Source organism: Triturus cristatus, chromosome 10, assembly GCF_964204655.1.
Source record: "Triturus cristatus chromosome 10, aTriCri1.1, whole genome shotgun sequence".
Taxonomy (NCBI): Eukaryota; Metazoa; Chordata; class Amphibia; order Caudata; family Salamandridae; genus Triturus; species Triturus cristatus.
In genome coordinates this window covers 356,385,240-356,412,353 of record NC_140593.1, presented here as the reverse complement: position 1 = coordinate 356,412,353, position 27,114 = coordinate 356,385,240, and the positions used below count along the sequence as shown (strand labels likewise).

Genomic DNA, 27,114 nt, shown 5'->3' with positions numbered 1-27,114 from the left:
GCCATTTAAAGACGGGTTAGGACGTGTACTTTTTGGACAATTAAATGCCATAAATTTGGTTTTCTGTAGGTTAATTTCTAAGCCTCTGTCTCTACAAAACATCTCAAATTTATCCAAAACCCTTTGTATCCCCATAGGCGATTTGGCAACCAATAGGGTATCATCGGCAAACATCATTGCCGAGATTCTACGGGAGGCTAGCTTGGGGGCATCAAGATCTTTTTCTGCAAGCAAGGCATCAATCAGGCCATTAATATAGAGGCTAAATAGAGTTGGCGCAAGCACGCACCCCTGGCGAACACCGCGGTTAATGGGTATGGGGGCTGTAAGATTACCAGCCTTCCCATACCTAATTTGCGCATAGTTACATTCATGTAGACGTTTAAAAAGTCGAATTAAATAAACTGGGACCCCCATCTCGGCCAAAACCAACCATAATTTCTCCCTTGGTACTAAATCAAACGCAGATCTCAAATCTACAAAAATTAAGAAGAGACTACCCCCCTGCACATAGGTTAAATATAGTACAGGCTAGGCCACTCAAAACTGTTCCATCTCCCTTCATATTTTGAACAAACACTAAGCCAACACATTCCGACCGTAGGAAGTTTTAAAAGCATGTAGTATCCTTGTAGCATACACATGGCTCATGTTCCCAGTGTTTAAACTCCAACTGAAATGCCGCATCCAAAGCAGAGTACTATCAGCATACCATAGTTTCATTCAGTCCTCTGTAACCACAAACACCTTTGAATCCAACACACCAGAGCACTATGTGGATCAGGCAGCCACAGCCAAGGGGCCCTCAGCACTCATCTAACAAAGTGATAATCACAATGAGCACAGCCGTGCTGCCAATATCACTCCACGAAAAAAGCAAAGCATTAGAAAGCCTTTAACAGCATTCAGCAATGATGCAAGGTCATTTAATGTCATGACCTCAAAATTAAAATTCAGATCAATAGTGGAAAAAAAAAAAAAGGTAGTTTAGGAAGGTTCTGCTTTCAATTCACCAAGATCAACAATCCATTTGAAACTCAATCTACACTTGATTTTAAGCCCCTAAAGTACAACAAAAAATACATGCTGCAAAGAAAAGTGCCATCCACTGACTACTTTCACATTGACCTAGATTGCTCCCAATGGGAAAACATGCAAGTCCCAATAAGTTTCCTAAAACCAAAGTTATGCCTTCTTCTGCTACCTCCTTTACCTTCAAAGAGCACAAAGGTATTCTAAGGATTGCCTTTTGTTGATAGATCATCTACTCTCCCCCCACACACAGCAGAGTAAAAGGATTTCTAGATTTGCACAGGTTCATTCAGTGATATGAGAAGTGAGCAAGTGTATGCTCTGAAACTGTTGCCACCGTTCCTTGAATACCAAGGTTCTTGTCAACCTAGAGCTGGAGGCCAAAAATAATCTTTATGGGTAAATCTTAGTGCAACCCTAAAAAGGGCCTGGTTAAAAGGATTAAGGCCTATCCAGACCGAATGATTGCTATTACAAAGCTCTCTTGCCAAGGCCTGAGACTAAAACCTTTGGAATCTCAGCAATCCTCCCAGGATATGGCAACCCTCCAGTGTTGGAATAAGTGTGCCCTGTGTTTGTTGAGTAATGCCATTACTTCCCCACCACCTGCACCACCACGTCAGAGAGGAGAAAAACAATTCATATAATCAATAAGACCATGGCGGATTTAGTCTCTACAAAAAAGAGACCTGGGATAGAATTGTTTTCAGAGACACCTTTGTCCTTACTTCTTCTCCCTTGGAACTAGACCTCCTGACTTTACATGGTTGTGGATTTATAGTCCCTCATACCCCTGGGCTTACCAGTCAATTTGAAACTACCACAAAGAACTCGTGTGTACTCAACTTCATCTCCACCAAATCTCTGCCCACTCAGTCCCTTCAAGGAAAGGGCACTTGACCGTCATTATTTGGACTCGCCATCAATAACTCCTTCAGGTTCTCTGGTATTGCAAAACAATGGTAATTTACCTTACTGTCTTACGTACTTTCCTCAGATCCTTGTTATTTTGCTAAGCTGGTGCAATATATTTACATCAGATCCTTTTGGCACGTTCCCACAAGCAGTCTCAGCACCACGACAATCTGACCATCTTTTTCCTCTAGTGCTTAGGTTTTCACAGTCAATTTCAAAACGTAAGTCTGCATTCTATCTCAGGAACTTCCTGGGCTTTTGACATCAATGTCATCATGGTAAGTTAAACGTTCCTCTTCCAAAGAGGACTAAAAACAACAAGACACTTTACGACTCTCTCAAGGCCTCTTCAATTCAGATAATTTTTCTGGATGTTTGACTACATGCCTTCTTACAGTGGCTTTCTTGGTGTGGGGCAGGGATTTGAATCCTGGGACAAACACGCCTTATCCTGGTATTACTGGGGCAATCGAGGGGAGTTGTATAAGCCTTGGCTTTCCTGGAGAGTGGCAGCTAGACGTGGACGAGGAACCAGACTCAACCGTCTCAGACTGCTGACCCGTGGAGCTGCTTGTGTGGCGCCCGGCAGCCGGAAAGCAGCAGACCTAAGTGTTCTCAAATTGCCACAGGAAAGGTAGAATAAATAATTCCTTGTGCCAATGCTACACACACACCACACATTGAGCAATTCTGATAATAGTGGGGAATGGGAATGGGCAGCCTAATGGGCCCCAGTGCTTCGGACCCACCGCACAAATGAAAGCTGGGTTGGAACACGCGTAACTGGAAAGGGAGCATTTCACTAAGAGGTCAGATCAACGGTCCAAACAGCGGCTACACACAGAAAGCACAGTAACATTTCTGAGATAGGAAGCGCTACAGACAAGGCGGAGAGGAAGTGATGGGACTCCCAAACGACCACCAAAAGGCATAAAATAGAGCCGATGAGGCTATCTCTCCTACAGAAACTATTAGGCTCAGTGTCTCTGACATACGCTGTGGAAAGGCAGGAAAATCATTGCACTGGCTGGCAGACAGTGATCAAGAACTTAAGCTAGTCCCCAATATTATCTCCCAAGCAAGACAAATTCTCACAGAAACTAAATCAGTTGTTCAAGAATTTGCATTCCAGCATGCCTGCCTCTATTCAGGGCACTGCAACCTTTAACCGCAGCTCATATACATATATAAACACACATACACACAGACATATATACATACATATCCACACACATTCACGCACATACATACATACACACATAACCATATACATACACATACATGCACACAAACAGATACACACAAACACATAAATACACATACATTTATACATATACACATATACATATGAAATTCAACGAAATGGATGCCCTTCCAAATGGGTCAGGGCTTGCTGGAGTCGTCACCGCCTAGTATTCCATATGAAGAATCACGCCGCCTTCGCAGCAGGAAATCAAGCCCATACAGACGAGGCAGCTCAGTAGTAAAAGCATGACGCGTTTCAACTGCACTCGGTTTTAATCATATGCATGTGTGAGGAGCAGGTAACTCTGAATTTAAATGCACCTCGTTTGAAAACAGTGAAGGACGATGGCATGCAGTCCTCAGGTTTTTAAAGGGCACAGGTCACAATATGTTTTCATTCTGTCATGGGGCAATAGCTGTTGGGCTCTGGGCCCTTGAACAACACGGTACACCCAGCTTACCTTATGGTTCAGACAAGTACATCAGCATCCCTCCTGCGTCCCAGACGTCGCTGTGGTGTTGCCACCAGGTTTTGGGATGGATTAAATGGCACGGTGTGCCGACAACATAAACACAATTATGGACTGGGAACTGGCTAATACACACACACGCTAGAAGGCTTTCACGCTTAGTACGATATAGGAATTTCTAAATTAGACGATGTCTGCGAGGGCAGTCGCACACATCACAGACACATATGCAATGCATATGACGCAATTTTACAGTTATTTACAACTACGTCACGCGCTCGAGACGTCTCAGAGACAAATCACAATAGCTAGGAAGGAAGGGGACAGATATCAAATGTGTCCCACTCCCTGGAGAACAATGCTGCAGACCCTATGTTGGCACAGAGAGCGAGGGAACACGAGGAGGGCACCTGGTAGAGGAGAATTGGATAAAAGCTAACATGGCCCCAGAGTATCTCCATGAGATGGAGGAGGATCCAAGTTGGCATCTGCACAGGGGCCCCACACTAGTAAGTAAAAAAATTAAGCAAGGCCTCGACCCACACTGCTTGGGATGCAAGTCGGTCAAGGCACTATATGGGAGTGCCCAAGAATACAACGATCCTGGCACAGTACGAGACATTTTATTCCTAGTCGTGGGTAGGTATAGCGCACCAGAGGTTAAGCTGGCATTGTTGGGGTTGACGGGCGAGTGGTGACAGAATTAATTACCAGATTGTTGGCAGCAATGGGACTCCTTATTGGCAAAAGCGACATTGCTAGGCACTGGATGCCAGGTCGACTCGCCACATAAACTGAATGGGCTCGCGGGATGGACTACTGTGCCAAAACAGAACATGTTGTTTATAAGTCGAGGGGCTCCCCAGGGAAACTCCAGAAAGTCTGGGGCGATTGGAATGTTCACTCTGACAATGTGTGATAATTACGAGGCTATCGCAAATTTTAGAATATACCACCACGTGGAGAAGATATTTGATGGGTGGTTTGTTATAATGTTCTACTGAATTTGGTGACGCTTTCAATGCATCAATAACATTAATCAAAGGTTTTAAAAAGCAAAGAACTGCCTCTCTTGCATTTCAGAAAAAAACACTAAGGATATATCTTTTTAAAGAGCACCGCCTCCCTACAAGTTAAAAATCCAACGGTTATCTGTGCCTCGTAATCTTGAATCCCACCCCTGCTGTTCAAGCTCCATTGGTTCCCAGCTAGGTTGTCACTACAGAGGTTCCAATGCATATATACATGAAAGCATAACACCGTATCCACCAATTCAAAATGCAAACTTGTTACAAGGCTAAAAAATGCCAAACATATTCGTATTGCCAGTGGTCTTAGTGGGTGGAATCGGCAGGGCACGGCCTGCCCCTACTTCTTGAATTTCATAGAGTCCGTTCCCCTACTTTCTTATTTTAAACATGCGTCCCAGACAGCAGAAATCATCAAGGCCGATAGTTAGGGCTCGGCTTCTGGGGACGGGCGGAACGGGCAGAGAAGGAAAAGGACTTTGTCTTTTCCTTCCTGCCAAGAGAAGACAAGGACAGTGTCCAGTTCTCCTGCTGCTGGCAGCTGCTTTTCCCCTCTCCTGTTCCCCCTCGTCCCTTTCTTTCTGTCTCGCTCCAGCTCATTTAGTGGAAACAGACTAGGCAGCATATTGCTCGTCTAGTGCGTAATTGAGTCACATCCAGGTGTTTTTGCGGGTCAGTGCAGTGCAACTTTCTCTCAGTGGGGCAATATGGTGTTCAGTGGGGAGAGGATGGGGCACTATCGTCAGAGCTGCTGAATTTTGTACTGGGGAACCAGGTTCAGCCTTCATGACCAGACCCCAGCCCACCCCCCCTGAGGGAGCACATTCCCATGCTAGACCTTAGAAGGCCCGCAAGATCTTAAAAGCCTTGGTGTCTTAGCACCAGCAGGTGGACCCTAGCAGTGGCAAGTGTGGGTTAACCTTGAAGGCCCAGTCCGCCACAATTCATTCTGAAGTTCACCTCCAGTCTTGCAGGCAGGCCTATGAAGCAGCACATCATAGAGCAGAGGTCTTCAATCTGTGGGGTGCGACCCCCAGGGGGGCCATGGAGACCTGGGAATGGGGTTCTGCATTCCCCAGCTTCACTTGTGCATGAAATTCAAAATGTTTGCTTACCTTTTGGAAAAAGGCAGCTGTCCTGGGTCAGAAGTTTCATCAATTGTCTAGTGTGTGAAAAGCTTTCTGCCAGGAAGCCTGCTTGCCTGAATGAAGTGCAAATGTCCTCTATTAGTTAATCTGTATGGTGTTTGGGAGCCGGTTCTGACTTTGAATGATGCAATCACTCTAAGCTTTGGGATGAAAAAGATTTGGGCTTTTGGAGTGGTAATACAAAGAGTTAACAACCAGGCTATGATGTGCGTGCTTTTACTTGTAATTGCATTTACACAGCCCTTAGTACCCTAAAGGAGGTGTTGAAGGGACACGTATGTAAAAAAGAAGAAATTGCATTACATACGCACTGGTATTACTAAAATCTACCTTTTGCACATTTTGTAGCAGTCTCTTACACGGTTTGTAATGCAAGTATAAAATAAGGACTTACATATTCACAGTGCTTTCCGTCACATGCTGTGACTTCGTAGCACTAAAAATACTCGTCACTATTCTCCACTGCACAAATCAAGATTTAATTCTGTCGCTCTGGTTACACACAGACCTCCGAGTGCATTAACTAATAGAGGTTTCATAATGTACTACAGTGCATTTCCCACAGAGTAACAACTTTTAAAAATGTATTTTTCATTTACACTGCCCATTTTATATGCAGATATCTGATGGTGAAAGGCCTAAAAAATGTGCAGAATATTTTGGGATTTATTTAGGAGAGGCTTGCATTGCCAGAGCATTACTTTTTTTGAGGCTCCTGTAGCGCAAGCGTCTCAACCATACCTATGAGGCGGTGCAAAGCCACCTGCATAGCTTTGCATGGCCTCATAGATATAAGACATAGCAGCGCAAGTCACTGCACTATCTTACTGTGCGTCAAGGAGGGGTTCAATGGGCTTTGCGTGGGGTTCCCACACAACACCCATGGATTTTTATACCGACCCATATTTACAAAATCACGTAAACCTGGGGCAGCTCCATAAACGGACGCCTCCCCAGCGGAGGCGCAATGAGGTAAAATGTTTTCAGTTCTCCTAATTGTTTTCCTCTTTCCATGTGTGCTACATTCTGCAGCTCACATAGAAAGAGGAAAACTCCTCTCAGGATTGTTTTTGTGAAGGAAGGTTCCCCTTCCTGTACAAAAACAATCCTGCCTATGCTGGTGCAAGGCAGCAAGTTGTGCGGCAACACAAGGGAAAAGGACAGGAATGCATCGTATTTTATAAATACGGTGCAGTTGTGCACTTTCACATTGGCGTAGGCCAGTGCAGCAAGAAGACATGCGGCACTGCCCTACGCAAATTCCACATAAAGGAGGCCCTTTGTATTAGCTACACCTTTGACTACACCCCCTGACCCTTGGTTTGCTACACACCGTTTAATATTATTTCCCTACCGTAAAAGTGGTTTGCTGTGGGAACTAGGGGCATTTATGGTTGTCGATGATGAGGAGTACCAGGTTCTAGAAATGTTTGTTAAAGGTGGTGGGTCCTTAAGCCTAAACAATTTTGACAAAGGGGGTCTCCGCATCAAAAAGTTTGAAGACCTCTGTCATAGAGTGACAGTGACGGTCACTGAGGTCACAGGACTCTTGAGCAGGGTGGCTCTAGGGCAGTGCAACCGCACCAGGTGCTGACCAGCCATGGTCCGTGCAGGTAACAGCGGTGGGGAAGAGGGGCCGGGTAAGTGGGGAATTCGAGGGACGATGCCGAGAGAAAATTAAATAATTTTCCCTAGGCATCGTCCCTCGAAATCCTCCCTTACCTGGCCCCACCACCCCTCCGCTGTTACCTGCATGGACCGCGGCTGGCACTGACTTCAGGTGGGGGCGTCGTGTTTGCTAGCATAAAATGGTTTCAAAAGCACTTGCTGCCTCCTTCCTGGCCTCCAACAATAAAAATGTCATGATCACTCCAGTGAATAATGTTCTTAGTAGAGAGAGATGGTGTTTTGTCTAGTGGACGTTTTGACTAATGGAAAGGAAGCGCAGAGGGTTAATGTGCTTGCTGCTAAGAACATGTACCATGCAGATCACAAAGTGCACATAATGTAAATAGGTCAGTGGGTAACTGATTTTGTCAGAGAGACTCTATTGTTACTTGCCGTTAAGAAGTTAAAATCCTAACAAAGAACAGTGAGCTATTAACTGTCATGTAAGAGCTGCATGCAAACTGCAAGGTATAAATTAGAGCGTTATGGTTTTTTCCCCAGTCTTTGATTATCCTAATGTTGCAAAAAAAAGGGTTCCTTTGGGTACAAATCATTTCTGATTATTAAAGAGAGCCCCCAACCATGGTATTACATTTTAAATTCTGAGTTTGTGTTTATCCAGACCAATCACTTTTAAACTATGCTGCCTACTAGTATGGTTGTCATGTGACTCATACATCTTGTAGTCCTTGGTCTTATGTAACATTTCCTATACAGTGATTTACACACATATGATTGATTGTGTCTGTGTAATATGTGTGATGTAAAGTGCTTTGACAACCTACACTGGCATTAGTGGGCCTGTACATTTTCTGATACTTTATTATTTTGACATTTTTACACATGCTAACAGTCTCTGCAAAGATTTTTCCTTATTAGTACCAGTGCAACATACAACTGCAGCAGTGACAAAGGTGACTAGTCAACCTTAGCAAAGGGCCCTCCTCTTCACAGCAGCAAGAGTCACATGTTTTAGTAACTTTAGATCCATTTAAGCTATAGAAAAGTTATTAGTTAACATCATCAGATTATGCAGCAGATGATGTATTATGCGGCAAATATGGCAGAGCCATAGTTATGTGGAAAACATTTGCAAACTAGACTATTTAGCCATTCATGTTTGAATTGCTCTTGTGGAAAAAGGGAAGAGAAGTGCTGATGACCGAAACTCCATGGCTGGGAGACAAATGGCCTGCGATTTCACTTTTAAGGATATTTGGGACATTCTGTGATTGGAAACATACCACTTTGTGAATGTATTTTAATGTCAATAATTCATCTTAAATCTTAAATAAACATGTGTATCCATTGGTTAAATTAAATAACGTAATAAGCTGTAACTGGTTAGTGAAATGGGAAACAAATACTACAAATTGGGATATTTTACTCTTTCTGCCACATTTGACTCCGCCCACTGACCCATTTCACAGGTTATTCCCGCCCTCTGACTCTCCACCCACAGTTCCCCTACTGTTTTTCCCCCACTTCGACCAGTGCCATATTGCTACTGTTCTAAGACACACCTATCCTAGTTTCATTCTGTCCGTTTTGGAACTTCACAGCGAGGGGGGAGGAGGGTGGCATAGTCATCCTTTCACAACTTGTTAGGTGATTTAAACGAGGAAGCCCCAGTGCAAGCCTCTCAGGCAATGTTCCTCATTTTTAGAGTGCAAAATAGATACCCATTGCAACAGACCTATAGGTCACCTCACGAGTTTGCACTCAAATTCAATAACGTACTGCCCTTTCCGGAGTAAAGCTTAAATATTTATCTAGTGGAATAACGTGTCCATCACACAATAAAAACAACTAACGCAGGGACAATACAGTTTTGAACAGTTAGACGGCTGCTGCATTTTTTAACATTAGGGCCAATATATTCCAGGAATGTATAGCATTTGTACCATCTACCTATATCTCGCCCTGCATATGTAAAAAAAAAAAAATTAAAAAAAAGATAGATAAAGATTTTAAAACAGACACCTTTACATCAACATCCATCAATTAGGAACTTCCTACCTTGCTGACTGAAGCAGTGGTGCATCGCCAGACTCTCCTGGAAAGACAGAAAAATATATTAGAATACTTCCAATCAACTGAGAAAACAACACTACAAACACGTTGGCACTATTTTTGTTGAAGAAGCGAAGCATGAGAATTAAGTTGAACTGTAGCATTTCAACACCATTTTGCAGATTCTCTGTAGACTCCATATAGGTAAGCCCAACAAGTTTATTTTCAAAAAAGGATTCCCAAAAAATAATTTTGTTCTTCGAGTGCTAATCTTCACTGGATCTGATTACCTCCATTACCCAGAGGCAGACAGGCCTGTAGGGAAATCTGGTGGTAATATAGTAGTATACAAAAATGTGATGAATGGAATGCTTGAATTTATATCAGCCACTGGTAATTACTCGGGGCGCACCGTAGCCCAGACCACGCTAGATCAGTCTGATTAGCACAGACTAGGGTGAAACCGGTCCTCCTGGGTTACTTGTGTTCCAGTTCAGGTAGAACCTGGCTTTAGCAGTTCGGGCTGGACTGTTCCCATTGGAGCAGGGTCATAGCTAATTTGCATATGGATGGGTCCAAATAGAGGTGGCATGGTGAGCAAATTAGCAATGGATTGGGATGCGTTCTCAAGTAATACCAGTGGCAGAGATTGATGGCTGGAATGCTTCAATTAATCTTTGTATACTTTACTGAAAGGCATAGACCAGTGGGTCAGTAAACTCAGTAAATGCTCAAACAGTGCCACTCCTCTATACAAGAAAATACTGGGACAGTCCATAGCATTGCAGTAAGGGTTGAAGCCCATTCCTGGCATGTGACACGTGTCACTCTATCATGTGGCATATGCCACAGCTCATGTGACATGTGTCACAGCATGTCAGATATCGGACAAGCTCTTTCATGATTAACTGCAGATAATGCCATTTGGTGATTTCCCCAGGACTATCTTTCACTCTGCTAAAATATATAAATACATTTTTTTAAAACAATATAAAAAGGAATTTTCCCAGGTGGGGGTTTGAACCCTTGTCAAAAAGGTACTCAAAACCCCTGGGAGCTACCACTGTACCAACTATTCGGCATTGGTTTCTTGAGCCCAAAGCCTTTGTGTCATGGAAAAAGGGTGGTGTCCTATTTCCATACCGTTTTGCTTTTACACGTCACAAATCTACACTTGATTTTCGTGATTTATAAACAAAGAGCCCTTCCCTTCTTTCACTTTGGCACTTGCCCCATGCATTTTTTTTTCTTACACAACAATTCTGAAAGTCTCATTCCACAAATTAAGGGATTTCTTCCATAGCAAACCTTGCCCCCTTCCACATGCCACAGCAGGTCACAAATGTCTGACATGTACTGGCTGGACTAAAAAAGGCCACAAATCTCCCAGACACTACTAGAGGTGATTTACAATAGGGCATCTTTCATTTAGGTAAAATAGAAGAAAAATAGAAAGCAAATAGAAACATCGAATTTCTACAGCTGGGGTTTGAACCCTTGTCAAAAAGAACTCGGAGCCCCTGTTAGCTACCACTGTACCATCTGTTCTGTGCAAATATTGTTTTGTCCAAAGACTTTGTGTCATGGAAAAAGTGTGCTGTCTTTTCTATTTCCATGTCGTTTTGCTTTTACATGCCACAAATCTACACTTGCTTTTAGTGATTCATAAACAAATAGTCCTTCCTTTCTTTCACTCTGGGACTTGCCCCATGCATTTCTTTTTTTTATACAACCATCCCCAAAGTCTCGTTCCACAAATTAAGATATTTCTTTCAATGAAAACCTTGCCCCCCCCTCCACATGCCACAAATGTCTGACATGCATTGGCTTGACTAAAGAGGCCACAAATCTCCCAGACACTGCTAGGGTGCGATTTACATAGGGACATTTCATTTGGGTAAAATAGAAAACAATGGAAAAGATTATAAAAAAATCGAATTTCCCAGCTGGTGTTTGAACCCTTGTCAAAAAGCACTCATACTCACTGTGGGCTACCACTTTACCATCTATTGGACTGATAGGAATGTTTGCCCCACAGCCATTTTGTCATGGAAGGAGTGTATCCAATTCTTTTCTTTTTCTGCCATTTTGTTTTTACATGCCACAAATTCTATATCATGACCGGAGACTCTGATTATGCTTCTCATTTCTTTACTATATTACCCATGTTTTCCTGTACCTCCCATGTCACATGCTCCAAGTATATATGAGCTACCCATATAACTGTAGAAGTCACAATTTTGTGTCCTCTTTCTTTGCTGCTTCACAGCCAGCTAAGTGCAGTTTAATTCTTCATGCTTGTACTGACGTAATTATAGATATCTCATATCTCTAATGCTTAGAATGTTTTTCTATATGCTCGCTATACCATAATTATAGGTATTTATACCTCTATTTGCTGTGAAAGTCATGCTTTCTACACTTTGCGGTTCAATGAGGGCAGGAGCGGTAAGGCGACCAATCGCCCACTGCATGCACTACAGCGCTGGGACTCCGCCTTCATTTGCTGAACACTTACGGTGGTCGGACTCCGACGCTGCTAGCTGCCTCAGTGGAGCGGACAGTGCACATCTAGCTTATGTGCGCAGTCCTCTAACTTGCGTACAAGGACCACACAACGTGCATGTGCAGAAATTGAACGAGACGCTCAGGGATATTGATCAGAGCATTTGCTGGCTTTTTCTACACATAACGTGACGCGGCTCTGTATGTGGTGGCGGGGGAGAATGCTCCCCCTACGCCCTGTCTCACAAGTGTGTGCAGGGTTGTATACATTTGCATAGGCTTTGCCTAAAGTGGGTTTTTAGGTCCAGGCTGCTCCCTCCACATTTAAATTAAGGCACAATCCTTGGCCTTGCAGGGTTAGTTCCACTCCCCCTTACTCTCTCAACTCTCAGTAAACTGAGCGTGCATGCAGAGAGAATGACACAATGGGAGCCCTATAAGGCAGAGGCAGACAACTACCATGAAGAGGGGGATGACCAGCTAGAGCTGGATTTGGTGGATGCACTGGACTGCAGTGTACAGCAATCTGTGAATAAGGCCCTGGTACAGGTGCAAGTTCCCTTCACGGGGCAGCTGTGTGAGTTTGCATGCCAACAAGGCTGGCAACCCCAACTTCCTCTGGCCAACAACGAGGTGGGCCCATCAAAAAAGGGCAAAGTCAAGAGTAAATCACAGCCAGGGGTACATGGAGAGGCTTTTGAAAAGCTAAGGCGCGATAGAGAGACTGAACATTAATATAGCGCCAACCCACAGGGAGAGTCCTCTCAGTCTCACAGCATACAGAGGCCCTAGACTCAGACTGTTCTTCCCACACTGAGACAGTGATGAGGGTGAGAAGGCAAGACGCAGTAAGAAGAAACGGGCTCCACTCCATTCCCTTCGGGTGCTCCAATTCGAGCCCACCAAATGAATTCACCCCAGGAAGTCCAATTGGGTTGCCCCTCCAGAGATTGCAGAACACCTTCAAACCCATCTATGGTGGAGCTTTGATAGAGGTACGTGCACGCTTCCGCATGGAGCGCCCCCGCTCAGACCTGGTGGGTTAGGTTGCAGACATGCGAGGTCGCCTTGTTGGGCTATGGGCGGGGAAGGGGTGTAATTCACGTTCCACCCAACTGCTCAATTGTTGTGTTTATTATGTCAAGGAAAGTGTGGGCCGGACAGTGAGGGAGAGCCCGCTGGTCCGGGTTGGTCAGATGTTGATATCACAATTTATGATATATGCTACCCTGAGACATTGGTGCGTTGCACGCTTGAGTACACTGGTTTTGCAAATTATACTTGTCATTATTCTTACTAGATTTCTATGATCACAGTGACTGACCATGCAATGTTGTAAGCGATATGAAAATGATAAATAAAGTTATAAAAAAACAAAAAAAGCTGTCATTTTTAAATCACCCCCTAGCAGGGTCTGGGAGATTTGTGGCCTCTTTAGTCAAGCAGTGCATGCCAGACATCTGTGACATGTGGAAGGGGTGCAAGGTTTGTGATGAAAGAAATCCCTTAATTTGTGGAATGAGACTTCGTGGATGATTGTGTAAGAAAATGAAATGCATGGGGCAAGTGCCGGAGTGAAAGAAAGGAAGGGCTATTTGTTTATAAAATATGAAAAACAAGTGTGGATTTGTGGCATGTAAAAGCAAAACAGCATGAAAATAGATGAAGGACCAGCCCACTGTTTTCATGATAAAAAGACTTTCGGTTAAAAATATCTGGCAAAACAGATGGTGCAGTGGTACCTCACAGGGTTATTAGAGCCCTTTGACAAGGGTTCAAGCCCCAGCTGAACAAAAATTATTTTTTATCGTCTTTTCAATTTGTTTTCTATTTTGCACAAATGAAAGCTGTCACTTTGTAAATCACCCTCTAGCAGTGTCTGGGAGATTTGTGGCTTCTGTAGTCAACCAGTGCATGCCAGACATGTGTGACACGCTGTGGCATGTGGATGGCGGGGGGGGGGGGGGCAAGGTTTGTTATGAACGAAATCTCTTATTTGTGGAATGAGACTTTGGGGATGGTTGTGTAAGAAAAATAAATGCATGGGGCATGTCTCGGAGTGAAAGAACTGAAGGGCTATTTGTTTATAAAATCACAAGAATCATGTGTGTGTTTGTGGCATGTAAACATAAAACAACATGAAAATAGAAGGGCAGCACCCTTTTTCCATGACACAAAGGCTTTGGACAAACATGACTATGTAGAACAGATGGCCCAGTGGTAGCTAACAGGGGCTATGAGTGTCTTTTGACAAGGGCTCAAACCCCAGCTGGGAAAATTCGATTTTTATATTCTTTCTATTTTTTTTCTATTTTACCCAAATGAAAGATGCCCTTTTGTAAATCACCCCTAGCAGTGTCTGGGAGATTTATGGCCTTTTTAGTCAAGCCAGTGCATGTCAGACGTTTGTGACATGCTGTGGCATGTTGAGGGGGGGGGGGGGGAGGCTTGCTATGAAAGATATCCCTTAATTTGTGGAATGAGACATTGGGAATGGTTGTTTAAGAAAAATAAATGCATGGGGCACATCCCAGAGTGAAAGAAAAGAAGTGCTATTTTTGTGTAAATCACGAAAATCAAGTGTGGATTTGTGGCATGTTTAAGCAAAACGACATGGAAATAGAAGGACAGCACCCTTTTTCCATGAAACAAAGGCTTTGGACAACACAGATCAATACAGAACAAATGGTCCAGTGGTAGTTCACAGGGGCTTGGAGTGCTTTTTGACAAGGGTTCAAACCCCAGCTGGGGAAATTCGATTTTTTCATTCTTTTCTATTTTACCCAAATGAAAGATGCCCTTTTGCAAATCACCCCTTAGCAGTGTCTGGGAGATTTGTGGCCTTTTTAGTCAAGCCAGTACATGTCAGATATCGGTGACATGCTGTGGCATGTGGAAGGGGGGCAAGGTTTGCTATGAAAGAAATCCCTTAATTTCTGGAATGAGACTTTTGGGAATGGTTGTGTAAGAAAAATAAATGCATGGGCAAGTCTCAGAGTGAAAGAAAAGAAGGGTTATTTGTTTATAAATCACAAGAATCATGGGTGTGTTTGTGGCATGTAAACACAAAACAACATGAAAATAGAAAAAATGATAGCACACTTATTCCACGACACAAAGGCTTTGGACAAAAACAATATTTGCATGAACAGATGGTCCAGTGGTAGCTACCAGGGGTTCTGAGTACTTTTTGACAAGGGGTCAAAGCACAGCTGGGAAAATGAGATTTTTAAAATATTTTTCTTATATTTTAGCCAAACGAAAGATACCCTATTGTAAACCACCCCTAGCAGTGTCTGGAAGATTTGTAGCCTTTTTAGTCACGCCAGTGCATGTCAGAACTCTGCGGCATGTGGAAGAGGGTCAAGTTTTGCCATGGAAGAAATCCCTTAATTTGTGGAATGAGACTTCAAGAATGGTTGTGTAAGAAAAAGAAATGCATGGGGCAAGTGAAAGAGAAAGAAAGGAAGGGTTCTTGGTTTATAAATCTCGAAAATCAAGTGTAGATTTGTAGCATATAAAAGCAAAACAGAATGGAAATAGAAGAAGGACAGCCCCTTTTCCCATGACACAAAGGCTTTGGGCTTTACAAGTGAACCCAGAATAGAAGGTACAGTGGTAGCTAACAAGTGATTTTTGGGTTCAAACCCCATCTGGGGAAATTCGATTTTTATATTCTTTTCTATTTTTTTTTCTATTTTACCCAAAAGAAAGATGCCATTCTAGAAAATTTGTGGGCTTTTTAGTTAAGCCAGTGCATATCAGACATTTGTGACATGTTGAGGCATGTGGAAAGGGGGCAAGGTTTGCTATGAAGGAAATCCCCAAATTTGTGGAATGAGACTTTTGGGATGGTTGTGTAAGAAATAGAAATGCATGGGGCAAGTCCCAAAGTGAAAGAAAAGAAGGGCTATTTGTTTATGAATCTCAAAAGTCAAGTGTAGATTTGTGGCATGTAAAAGCAAAACAACACGGAAATAGAAAACGGACAGCACCCTTTTTCTATGACACAAAGTGTTAGAACTGGGGGTCTCTAGTTGGCTGAGGAAGGTACCTTAGTCAAAATAGGGACATTGGCTTCTAGTCAGGGAAAGGAGGGACAGACTCTTAGATAACCCTTGCTCACCACCCGGTAGCTTGGCACGAGCAGCCAGGCTGATCTCCAAGGCAATGTGTAAAGTATTTGCAATCACACTCCCAGTAACAGTGATAACACCACAAATGGACACCACACTGATTTAGGAAAATAGCAATATCTTTATCACGAAGAAATACGATGAGACCAAACGATAAAAATATCCAGCATATGCGTATTCGTAATATTTCACTGGGACGGTTATTACGCCAACAATCCCTTGTAGGTTCTTGCGGTATTAATGAGCAGTTCATGTGTAGTGAGGGCTGCGATTTAGATACATACATTGCTATGTTGGCATAAGCGCGTTAGATGTTAGAAAGCCATCTTGCCACTTTTGCTGCCTTGGCACACGACACTGCAGATACAGGTTATTGTTTGAAAACTGCTTGCTCGCCTTTTTCTTCACATGAGAACTGTCTGTTGTTCACATCCCTAGACGTGCGCTGCGACCTTGGTCTGAACATTGTGTAAAGAAACAGTCTGGGTCGCCAGACAATGCATGTTTTTGAGTTCAGGTTGATCGGCCCACTATTTAGCCACAACACTCACGCAGCTGCAAATACCTGAAAGTCGAGTGCATTTAATATTGCAGACTGCATGCTTTACACACATTCGGAAGAAGAGCTTTTCCAGGAGCAGAGTACACCTGATCCTGTGATGTGATTCCACTAAGCTGATCTTCATGGTATGGGGTTCCCCATTCAAGCCTAGAGACCTTCTACTAGTCTAATAATATTAGTTTACTAGCGAAAGGAAGGTGGCTGTATTCCACTGTCATTATATTAGGATTTCTCCTTTCATTTTCTATGGTATTGTAACAATGCTGATTGTTTTGATTTTAATCATAGGTCTGCTTATGTTAGCCAAAGTACTGCATCTTAGGACACGTAGTTTGTAAAATAAACCTTTTAAACTTTACCGTGTCTCTGATTACTCTTATTGTGGACTGATATGAGTATAATTACGAACAGGCATTTCTGATTCCCACCATTCTGTGGAAATATGGATTTTTATGGTCAGTTATGTCCCCTATCTTGGACCCCAACGGTTTCATGTATAAACCATAAGTACATGTATGTTTCCTCCAGTTATGAAGACGCAAACACATGTGCGTCCACCGTCAACATGTCCTCTTTCAGATCCGCCATGAATGGGTCGGATATTCTATTCCTAAGTATGAAAGGCCACCGGCTTTATATGGTTCACTTATCCCATTTTACAGTTCAGACGAGTAGGCCCTGATTCTGCCATCAAGTCTTTTCTGCCTTCTGCCTCTGAAAGCTCCAGTCTGAGCTCGCATCTGTACCCATGAACTTTGTCCTACTCCCTGCGCGGCTAACGGTGCCTGACTCCAGCCTGTTTTATTAGTATGTTACATCATTCCCATCAGGTTAGCAATGCTACAAATTGTTGGATATGTGGCCGATTCCCTCCCTATCAGAACTATAAAGGAATTCTGCCTCTCTTCCCATACCCGTTCACACACAATGGCTCCTGTGGAGCATGGTTTAGTCTAATTAATTCCCAAGATTCGAATTCCGCAGTTTATCAAGACAACTGGGTATGGGGAAACCTGAACTTAGTTTTACTTAAAGTCTGCTACCCTAACAAGGAGGGACTTCCCAAAAGAACAGGAACTGATCTAGAAAATGAAGTATATGGATTAGGTAATTTCACGCTTAATCTCATGATCCTGAATGTCGAATCCGAACCTGCACCAATTTTGCCCGCTATGTCAGTATTTCCAGTTAAAGGTAAATTATGTATAAAAAAGAATGGCTCTATACACATGGGCCACAGTAAATGCACCACTGTAATAGAATTCAGTGATCAAGGCAAGTCTACATTTAGAGCTTCTCGCCATTCCTACTTTGTATGTGGTCAGACTGCATATATACGTTTGCCTCTAGATTGGGATGGTACCTGCTACATTGGATTCCTTTTGCCACCTGTTTTCCTAGCTCCTCCTGATTATCATAGAAATACTCATTTAGTACACAATAGAGAACGGAGAGATCTCCCAATAGTCGATTACACTGAGACAGCATGGGAAAAATACACAGACTTCAATAAAGGTCTCTTTCCCTATATAGGTACAGTTACCAATAGTAAGCTGATACGTAGATTAACCAGAACCCTTGAAACAGTAGTGAACGAAACTATTTCCGCCTTAGGCAATTTAACAGAAGAGCAGTCTGCTATGCGGATTGTTGTGCTTCAAAATCGTCTTGTCCTCGACGTCATCCTGGCCGATAGGGGCGGAGCTTGTAGGGTCATCGGATCAAGCTGTTGCATTTTCAAACCAGAAAATTCGCCATCTGTATATAAAGCCATAACTCGCCTTCATAAGATTGTAAGCCAGATAAACCAGAATCCAGGCACCTGGACTTGGTCCAGTTGGTTTTGGAGTGTATTATCTACCTTTGGATGGAGGGTCCTATCCTTCCTAGGTATTGGCTTTTTCATACTATTCAGTTGCTGCTTATGCCTACAATGTGGACCAGCGATTTGTGGTCTGTGTGCCACCTCGTGTATCCCACATCCAAGTTTTCATTCAAGATTCCGGAAGAAGAAAGAAGAACAAATGATGCTATATGAACAGATCAACGGATTGATGAAGATTGATATCTCTTAAGGGCAAGTAGGGGACAAGGAGGGAATGTGGAAATATGGATTTTTATGGTCAGTTATGTCCCCTATCTTGGACCCCAACGGTTTCATGTATAAACCATAAGTACATGTATGTTTCCTCCAGTTCCAGTTATGAAGACGCAAACACATGTGCGTCCACCGTCAACATGTCCTCTTTCAGATCCGCCATGAATGGGCCGGATATTCTATTCCTAAGTATGAAAGGCCACCGGCTTTATATGGTTCACTTATCCCATTTTACAGTTCAGACGAGTAGGCCCTGATTCTGCCATCAAGTCTTTTCTGCCTTCTGTCTCTGAAAGCTCCAGTCTGAGCTCGCATCTGTACCCATGAACTTTGTCCTACTCCCTGCGCGGCTAACGGTGCCTGACTCCAGCCTGTTGCCTGCCAAAAACTGTATTTCACCTTCAAGATTATCTGTTTTGCTCCGCTCCCTATCCAATACATTCCTGTCTAGTAGTTTAAGTAAACATTCTCCCAGCTACCGAGCAAAGGGCCCGGCTTCTCTGTCTTCATGCAAGTAATTCATAGCCCTATTACTATGGAAGATTTCTGCCCTCGCATCTAGTGTAGACACTTAGACGCTTGTACACGCACTAACGGACAGTATAGTCAGTATAGAATAAGATTCTATCCTAAGAGACCTTCCTTTCTGGATAACACTGTTCTTTAAACATAGGATATTAGATATGATTTGGGATTAGGTTGACATAACCCCAGACTTCTGTCTCCACATGTAGAGCTAAATGTCAAGTCCCCTTCATCCCCTAGTTACACGTCAATCACACGTCATGCTGCTGCGCGCGCATCTCTGCCAAGTATTTCTGCTGACATTGCGAAATTCTTTCTTGGAACCACCCATTTATGACATCATACCTGATGACGTTCTTTAGTTACACCCACTTTAGTTACGCATGTATGTTCTTATCTTTGTTATCAACTGTTACGCCTCCGGCATCTGTTTCACTGTAATGCCTATTGTATATAAATGATTACTTGTCAATAAAGGGGGTCCTTCACTTCCTGAACCTTCGTGGTGATGGAATATGGAGTCCTCAATTCGAATTGATTTTGGAATAAAGCCCGTTCCGAACCTCTAATACCACGGATTCTGCCTCTTATTTTACTGAGCTATTATTATAGATTTTCCGCATCAAATTAAGTCCCGGTAATTAAATTATTTACCACAATTCCTGAGAGTACTCTAAGTCGCTTGTTCTGGGTTGTCTATACATTGGGACCTCCGTGATAATACGGATAACGAATGGGACACTGATGCTGGTCGGATAGGGGTTCTGGGTTCTGAGGTGAGTTTTTGGTACACCACAATTCACTGAGGTCTTGGTTTCCTGCGCATAGTTCTGTGAATGAGCAGAATCCCTGCAACACATGATGATCCAATGTAGTCCTAATGCAATGTTATGCAGTTCGTACTGTAGAAATAAGACAGTGCTTAATGCAAGTACTAATGTAGATCGTAAAAGCAAGTAATAATGCAGTTCGTAATGCAAGTACTAATGCAGATCGTAAAAGCAAGTAATAATGCAGTTTGGCACAGATTGCGGTGCTAGTGAAGGTCTCTATGCCACTCATGGCTGACTTGCGGTCAGCGACTGCCAAAATATGCCCCCAATACTGTTATGAAGGAAACAAAGTACAGCTCCACAATCCGACCCAGGTACTGCCACTTCTCAGCGAGTACGGGCCGTGATTCTGACATGAGCGGAGGCTCGCGCTGCAAAGGTGGGAAAGGCTGAGAGCGGTCTTTCGTAGCACGCACTCCACCCCAGGCGGCGACACACGCACGCTCGCTGAGCTGTACATAGGCGGTGCAGTCTCTTTCCTTGCGGCTTGGGCGTCCTGCTGTGTGGCTTCGGATGGGCGGCAGCTGCTCCTCGCAGTGAGAGTCGGACTACCAGGCGACTGCCTCGCAGCTAATCGACTCCTGGCGCGACTCCATTGATCTTGGGCAAAGGACCTCGGACCCACAATGGTGAAGGTTCACAGGTCTCTCTTTGGCAAAGGCAGGCTCGGGCCAGCGGTGGTGATTTCTCACAGCTCCCCCTTGGGACGGTGGTCCGGGCCGATGGCGATAACTGTCACAGCACTTCTGGTCACGCTGTTGATCGAAGTAGAGCGCAAGACTGCTCCGAGGCACACGGTCACTTGGCAATTCTCACGAAAGCACACGCACAAAGTGCAGAAACTTTTATGTTCCCGAGTTTCCACAACAGGGAGCCAGCGCCTTTGGAGACAAGTTACTTCAGGACACAGCAAAGTCCCTTGTCCTCGCCTCAGTCAAATCAGCAAACTGCAGGCCAGCAACAGAGCAAACAGCAAGGGCAGTCCTTCTCTTCAGTCTCTTCAGCTGTTCTTCTTTGGCAGAGGTTCCTCTTGATCACAAAGTAGTTTCAATCCTCTTTCAGGCTTGAGTTCAGGGGTTTCAGCTCACACATTTAAACCCCAAAATGCCTTTGAAGTCTTTGTGTTCAGGGGACTCTGACCCGGTCCAAACCAGAATTGGGTGTCTTCCTGCCAGTGCACACTTTCTTTCTTTGATAGTCAGGGTTTGGGCCTCAGACACTCCGCAGGAGGTGGAGCCATTCTTTTGTGGCAGCAGCACAGCCCTCTTCGCATCAAAGGGGCTACTCCTCCCACCACACCAAATGCAAGACAGCCTGTCTCACCTACTCCTCCCTGGGGTCAGGACACTTCCCAGGCCCTGTCACATCCAAACCCAGACAGTCCATACACAACCAGGCAGAGGCATGCAGGATGGTTAGGACAAGAAACCAGCCACTTCTAAAAAGTGTGGTTTCTAAACACACAATTCAAAAACCATCTTCACAAAAAGATATGCTATTAAATTCTGAGTTCAGGCACACTAAACTCCAACTCTACATCTTATGCCTATGGGAAGATATGCTGGAAACACAGCATTCCCCATTCTGTCCTACGGGCAAGATGGCCTAGCAACAGTGAAAAACGAATTTGGCAGTATTTCACTGTCAGGACATGGTACACACCTCAGTACATGTCCTACCTTTCACATACACTGCACTCTGGCCAGGGGGTACCTTGGGCCTATTAAAGGGGGTGTCTGATATGCATAAAAAGGGACGGGTAAGGCCTCGCTAGTGGGTGCACTTTCCAGGACAACAATGCAGTTAAACTGCACGCAGGCACTGCAGTGGCGGGCCTGAGATCTCTTTTTAGGGCTACTTGTGTGGGTGGCACAAATAGTGCTGCAGTCCCACTAGCACCATTTGCATTACCAGCCCTGGCACACATAGTGCGCTTTACTAGTATGACAAACATACCAATTATGGACAACCAATTACCATAACACTTTATACAGGGAGCACTTGCACTTTGACACTGATCAGCAGTGGCAAAGTTTCCAAAGCATCTAAGCCAGCAAAACAAAATCCATCAAAGCATTAAATACAGAGGAGGTAGGGGCAAAAAATCAGGGGCAACCGCGCCAAGAAATGCCAGGTCTAACACAAAGGCTTTGGGCAAAACATTTCTTCACAGAAGAGATGGTTCAGTGGTAGTTCACAGGGGCTCAGAGTGCTTTTTTGACAAGGGTTCCAACTCCAGCTGGGGAAATTCTATGTTTATATTTTTTTTCTATTTTACCCAAATGAAAGATGCCCTATTGTAAATCACCCCTAGCAGTGTCTGGGAGATTTGCGGCCTTTTTAGTCAAGCCAGTGCATGTCAGACATTTGTGACATGCTGTGGAAGGGGGCACGGTTTGCTATGAAAGAAATCCCTTAATTTATGGAATGAGATTTTAGGAATGGTTGTGTAAGAAAAAGAAATGCATGGGGCAAGTCCCAGAGTGAAAGAAAAGAAGGGCTATTTGTTTATAAATCACGAAAAGTGTAGGTTTGTGGCATGTAAAAGCAAAACAGCATGGAAACAGAAGACGGACTTCTGTGTTGTGTACAGTCTCATAAAATGTTTAGCCACAGGTTATGATTAAGGTAATAAGTGGTGTAGTGGTAAGTACAAAGCATAATTGTGTGTTAGGGCATGGGTTCAAGACCCTCCAAATAATTTTTAATATATGTTTTTGTAGTTTTTAAATAGGTTTTTCTTAAGTCAACACAGATGAAAGGTACGTCTTTAAATTAACCCACTACCACTTCTGGGGGGTTCTAAACAGTTATTCCTGAATCAACATATCCAAAAAATGTGACACACGCCAGACTTGGGCTCGAACCCCTTCTCTAGCATTATGCACTGTAGTCCTTTTTTTAATATATGTAACTCACTTTGAAAGCTATTGTCTTCTTTCCTTTGAAAGTCGGGTTTAAAAAAAAAAAAATTCCCATATTATTTCACAGACCAAATATATCTCATTAAATCAGCAAACCTGCCAGGTATTTGTCGCAGTCATTGTCAGGGGCGGCAGTGTGCCAATTTCTTCCCAAGCCAAGGTATTGTGCATCATGCACTACTTTACACAACGAAGGCTTTGTTACAGTTCGGACCTTGGAGTGAGGGTGGCCTCTAACCTTAATTGAACTAAGTTGACGGAACTCCGTAGAACACCACTTTACTTGGTGTTGCACATAAATACACTTCTATGTTGTCAGCCTGATCCCTTAAAAGAACCAATGGGATCAACGTATCCTAATATTGAAGTATTGAGAAAATAGAACATCTCTCAAAATCCAATGGTATGATTGTGAAACCCAGATAAGAATTAATATTTAATTTTTAATACTGTCGAGCCCGTAAACCATTTAAATGTAATTACATCTGCTGTCTTTCAAAGACACTAACCCTGAACTTTCAGCCATCCCTTCATACCCTATCACACAGTTTCTCTGTGGAGCGATTTTAGCTCCCCATTCAGAGTTCCACAAGTGGTGGGGCAATGGAGCTTCAGTTTCACATTTTCCCTACAGTTCTGACTGTATAACTCAGAAAAGGGCTATTTTCCTGAGCAAATTCCTCCAGTTAAAATGTGAACACGTAAAAACCAAGAGCTGGACTGAAAGTAAAAGCCAGAATTGGAATGTCAAGTTAGAAAGCTCAGAAGGAGACCAACATAGTTTTCAAGAGCTCACAAGCTTTGCTTTTTTTGACAATAATGTCAATGTTTTCCATCTGGTGCTGGATTAAGAGAAAAAGACTATTATTCTCAACCTAATCGTCAAGAGACTTCAAAAGTAAATACCTTGCACACAGTGTTTAAATTCACCATCAACCTGCAGCTAGAAAACATTTTGTCAAGAATAGCTAATGAGGAGTTGTTTCTATCCATACATTTGGAATTCAACCATGTTCCAAACTGCAGACCAATAAGTTTAGTAAAGTTAAAGTACTACTGATTTTATAAAAGAATCACTAGCTAATCAATTAGGTCCAGGGGCGTGAGTTGGTATAGCACTCCCAATAAGGCAAAACATTTTACTTCAAATACAATTATAGCTTAAACTTAAAAAGTGTCCATAGAGAAAATACTAAGCACCTAACTGGCTTTAATCCCTCTAATTATTGAAAAGGTATTTCCCACATGCTTAAGAAAATATAATAACCCTCACATGATCACACTCTTTCAATGAGATCCAAAACCTGGCTCATTTCTTTCGCTTGATTAGTTTATGCTCTCCTAACCCGGTTACCAAAGAACAGTATTTTTATGCCAAACAATTATCCTTCTAATGTTCTAGCTACCTGTATTCCCTTCAGCAATCTGTTGGGGATAGAGCAAACAGAATTCATATAACCTCTACCCCCAATTGGTTTAGAAAGATTAGAACTGTTCTGGCAAAGCTCAACCTATTAGCAACAGCTGTTGGCAAGATGCTCCAGAATCCCCAATCAAAAGGGGTACTGAAGTATTGATGGATTGTGATACAAGATTTGAATTGGAGCAAGCCTTTCACATTAATTAACCCCAACTGCCTACTTAGAAAGGACGCAAGCCACATCTTTCAAAAGATTACCTGGAGTTTGAATGCACTCAGAATCATTGATCCTCCTCTTTTTGTCTATCATGTAGTAGATTGAAGAGGGCTGGTTAGTCATTCTTCAATTTAAGGGGGATTAGGACAATGAAGAATGGCCATTTGGTTGATGCTCGACATGACAGAGGTAACAATCATTGTGGAAGTGGTTCAATACCTAATTAGATACTGGCAGTAGAGAACACAAATAAGCCAAATGGCTCAGAGTTTTAATGATCATAGTTTTGGCTCTGCTGTGGATGGACTAGCGTTAGGAAGAATTCAAGATACCCCCCTCTGTAGGTTAAGAGGCAACTTTAAATAGTGGTAAAACATGGGCAATTATGTATCTGGCCTGTTACCTGTGGTTTTGCCTATATTTTAACAGCTGTTGGTGAGGCTTTATAAAGCAAACGCCATGGGAGTGAACCTTTGGAGGAGAGGTGGGACATGCACCCGTCTTTGGCCATTTGTGTGCTTTCATTCTTGAAAGACACACGCATAGGGCCAATCCAATGTGTGGGAGGAGTCGACCCACACGGAGAAGTTCACAAGAAGCCTCCCATAGAGCAGCAAATGTACGCTGTGCTAGGCTCGACCTAAAAAGAGATCAGAGGTGAAAAAGGCAGAGACAGAGGGCAGAGCAGCAGCACAGTAGAGATGCGCTCGACTGGACAACCAGGGATTATGCGCAGGCGGGTCCCTGGGGGTGAAAGATTGCCTCAAACTCTCAGACCTGCGGGGGCAGCAGCAACCAGGTAGAGCTGCGCAGGAAGGGAAGCAGTTTACTGACTAGGTCAGTGAGATTGTGAAGGTTCAAAGCCAATCAAGAGTCTGGTTACAGAATAGCTCACCTTCCTCAAACAGAGCCTCGCAGAGTGGAAGCCAATGCTGCCTAGTTGCCCTCGTCACACACTGGTCAGCACAGAACATTTCAATTAAGTTGCTAACATGCAACTGCCTCAATCGGTGTCATCAAAAACAATGGCGCATTGCGTGGATGGGCTGTGGAGTCCTTCTGCTTAACTTGGCATGTCCCACTGGGGATACAGGTATTCAGCGCTGCCTTTTCTCTGGCTTATAATTATCCAGGAAGAAACAATAGGAAATTTTAAATCCCTGATGGAGTCCCTTGACAGGACGAAATGTGTTTGCTGGGCTGCAGTTGGACGTTAGAAAGATAAAGAAAATCTTGTTTTGAAAATCTTATCATGGCTCCTGCATTATATTGGATCTATAAGAAGAATTCTTATGTTTGAATAATCTTGACTGATATTGCATCAAGTGAATATGGAGTAAAACTTGCTAGACTTCCCATGTACTCCTTTTCGCACATTTCTCCTTTGATTTATGGTTTTGGAACATTAGGATCTTTAGAAGGTTTAGAGCTATTCCATACATACTTACAGTCCAAGCCTTTGCAGCCAGTTTGAGTTAATACTGCTCTTTTTGGAAGTACCTCAGTTGATTGTACTAGTTATCCCACAGAACAGCAGTGTGACAGATTGGTTTCCAAGGGAAAAACTAAGTTTTAATGGCCCACTTCGTGAGTTAAAAATTATTTTTTGCAGATTCCTTCACCATTTCGCAGAGAAGGAACAGGAGGTAAAATCTGCGAAGCAATGAGCAGCTGTCTAGGGGGTAGCGTTATCTGTCCTCTACCTGGTTACTCTCAACCCTCCTAGTTGAGATATCCATCATTTTAGTCCAACGAGCCTTGGTGCCAACCACTAAGTTCTTCAAAGTGTCTGCTTTAAGATATTGTGTTTTAGACATTCAAAGAATTAAAAAGGTGTGTAATAAAAAATAGGCAGACAGTCAATTAATTTTCCAGGGAGCCCTTGAGCAATCATATAGATATTGAATAATATTGTATACATGTTCTGAAACCCCAAATTTCTTTCCATCTCAACTTATGTCTAAAAATTTTAAACAAAGTGATGTTGTTTTGTGTGTTCTTTTTAAACGCTTACTTTGAAAGAAGATGAACTGATTGTACAATGAAAGGGGCACTCATTTTAATGAGTGCAAATGTACATACTGTACTTGCAAAGAAGAATTTTAATTGTAATTGCATTTATATAGCTCTTGTAGTGCTTTAGGTCTGGCAGCACGCTGCTTCGGAGCCCAAGGTTAGTGGCGAGTCCCACATTATTGGTTACTATTGGGATTTGTCTTGTGTGCCCAAGCACACCATTCCGCGCATTCACTTCTATTTCTTTGGATGGATTCAATTAATAGGAGTTATCTGTGATCATTAAAAGGGGAAAGCTGTGTGCGATACCAAAACTTTAAAAAAAAAAAAAATTTGAAAAAATGGTTACATCAATAAAA

The 27,114-nt window shown here is 43.1% G+C and overlaps 1 protein-coding gene across 1 annotated transcript in view; it reads right to left on the bottom strand.

Moving 5' to 3' along the window:
* The window catches only part of KIF15 (kinesin family member 15), a 322,611-nt gene that overhangs the window by 245,840 nt on the left and 49,657 nt on the right, over positions 1 to 27,114 (bottom strand). The window contains exon 2 of the mRNA XM_085631096.1: positions 9,526 to 9,562. Within this exon, the coding sequence (XP_085487222.1) occupies positions 9,526 to 9,562 (37 nt within the window). The remainder of the gene's footprint in view (positions 1 to 9,525; positions 9,563 to 27,114) is intronic.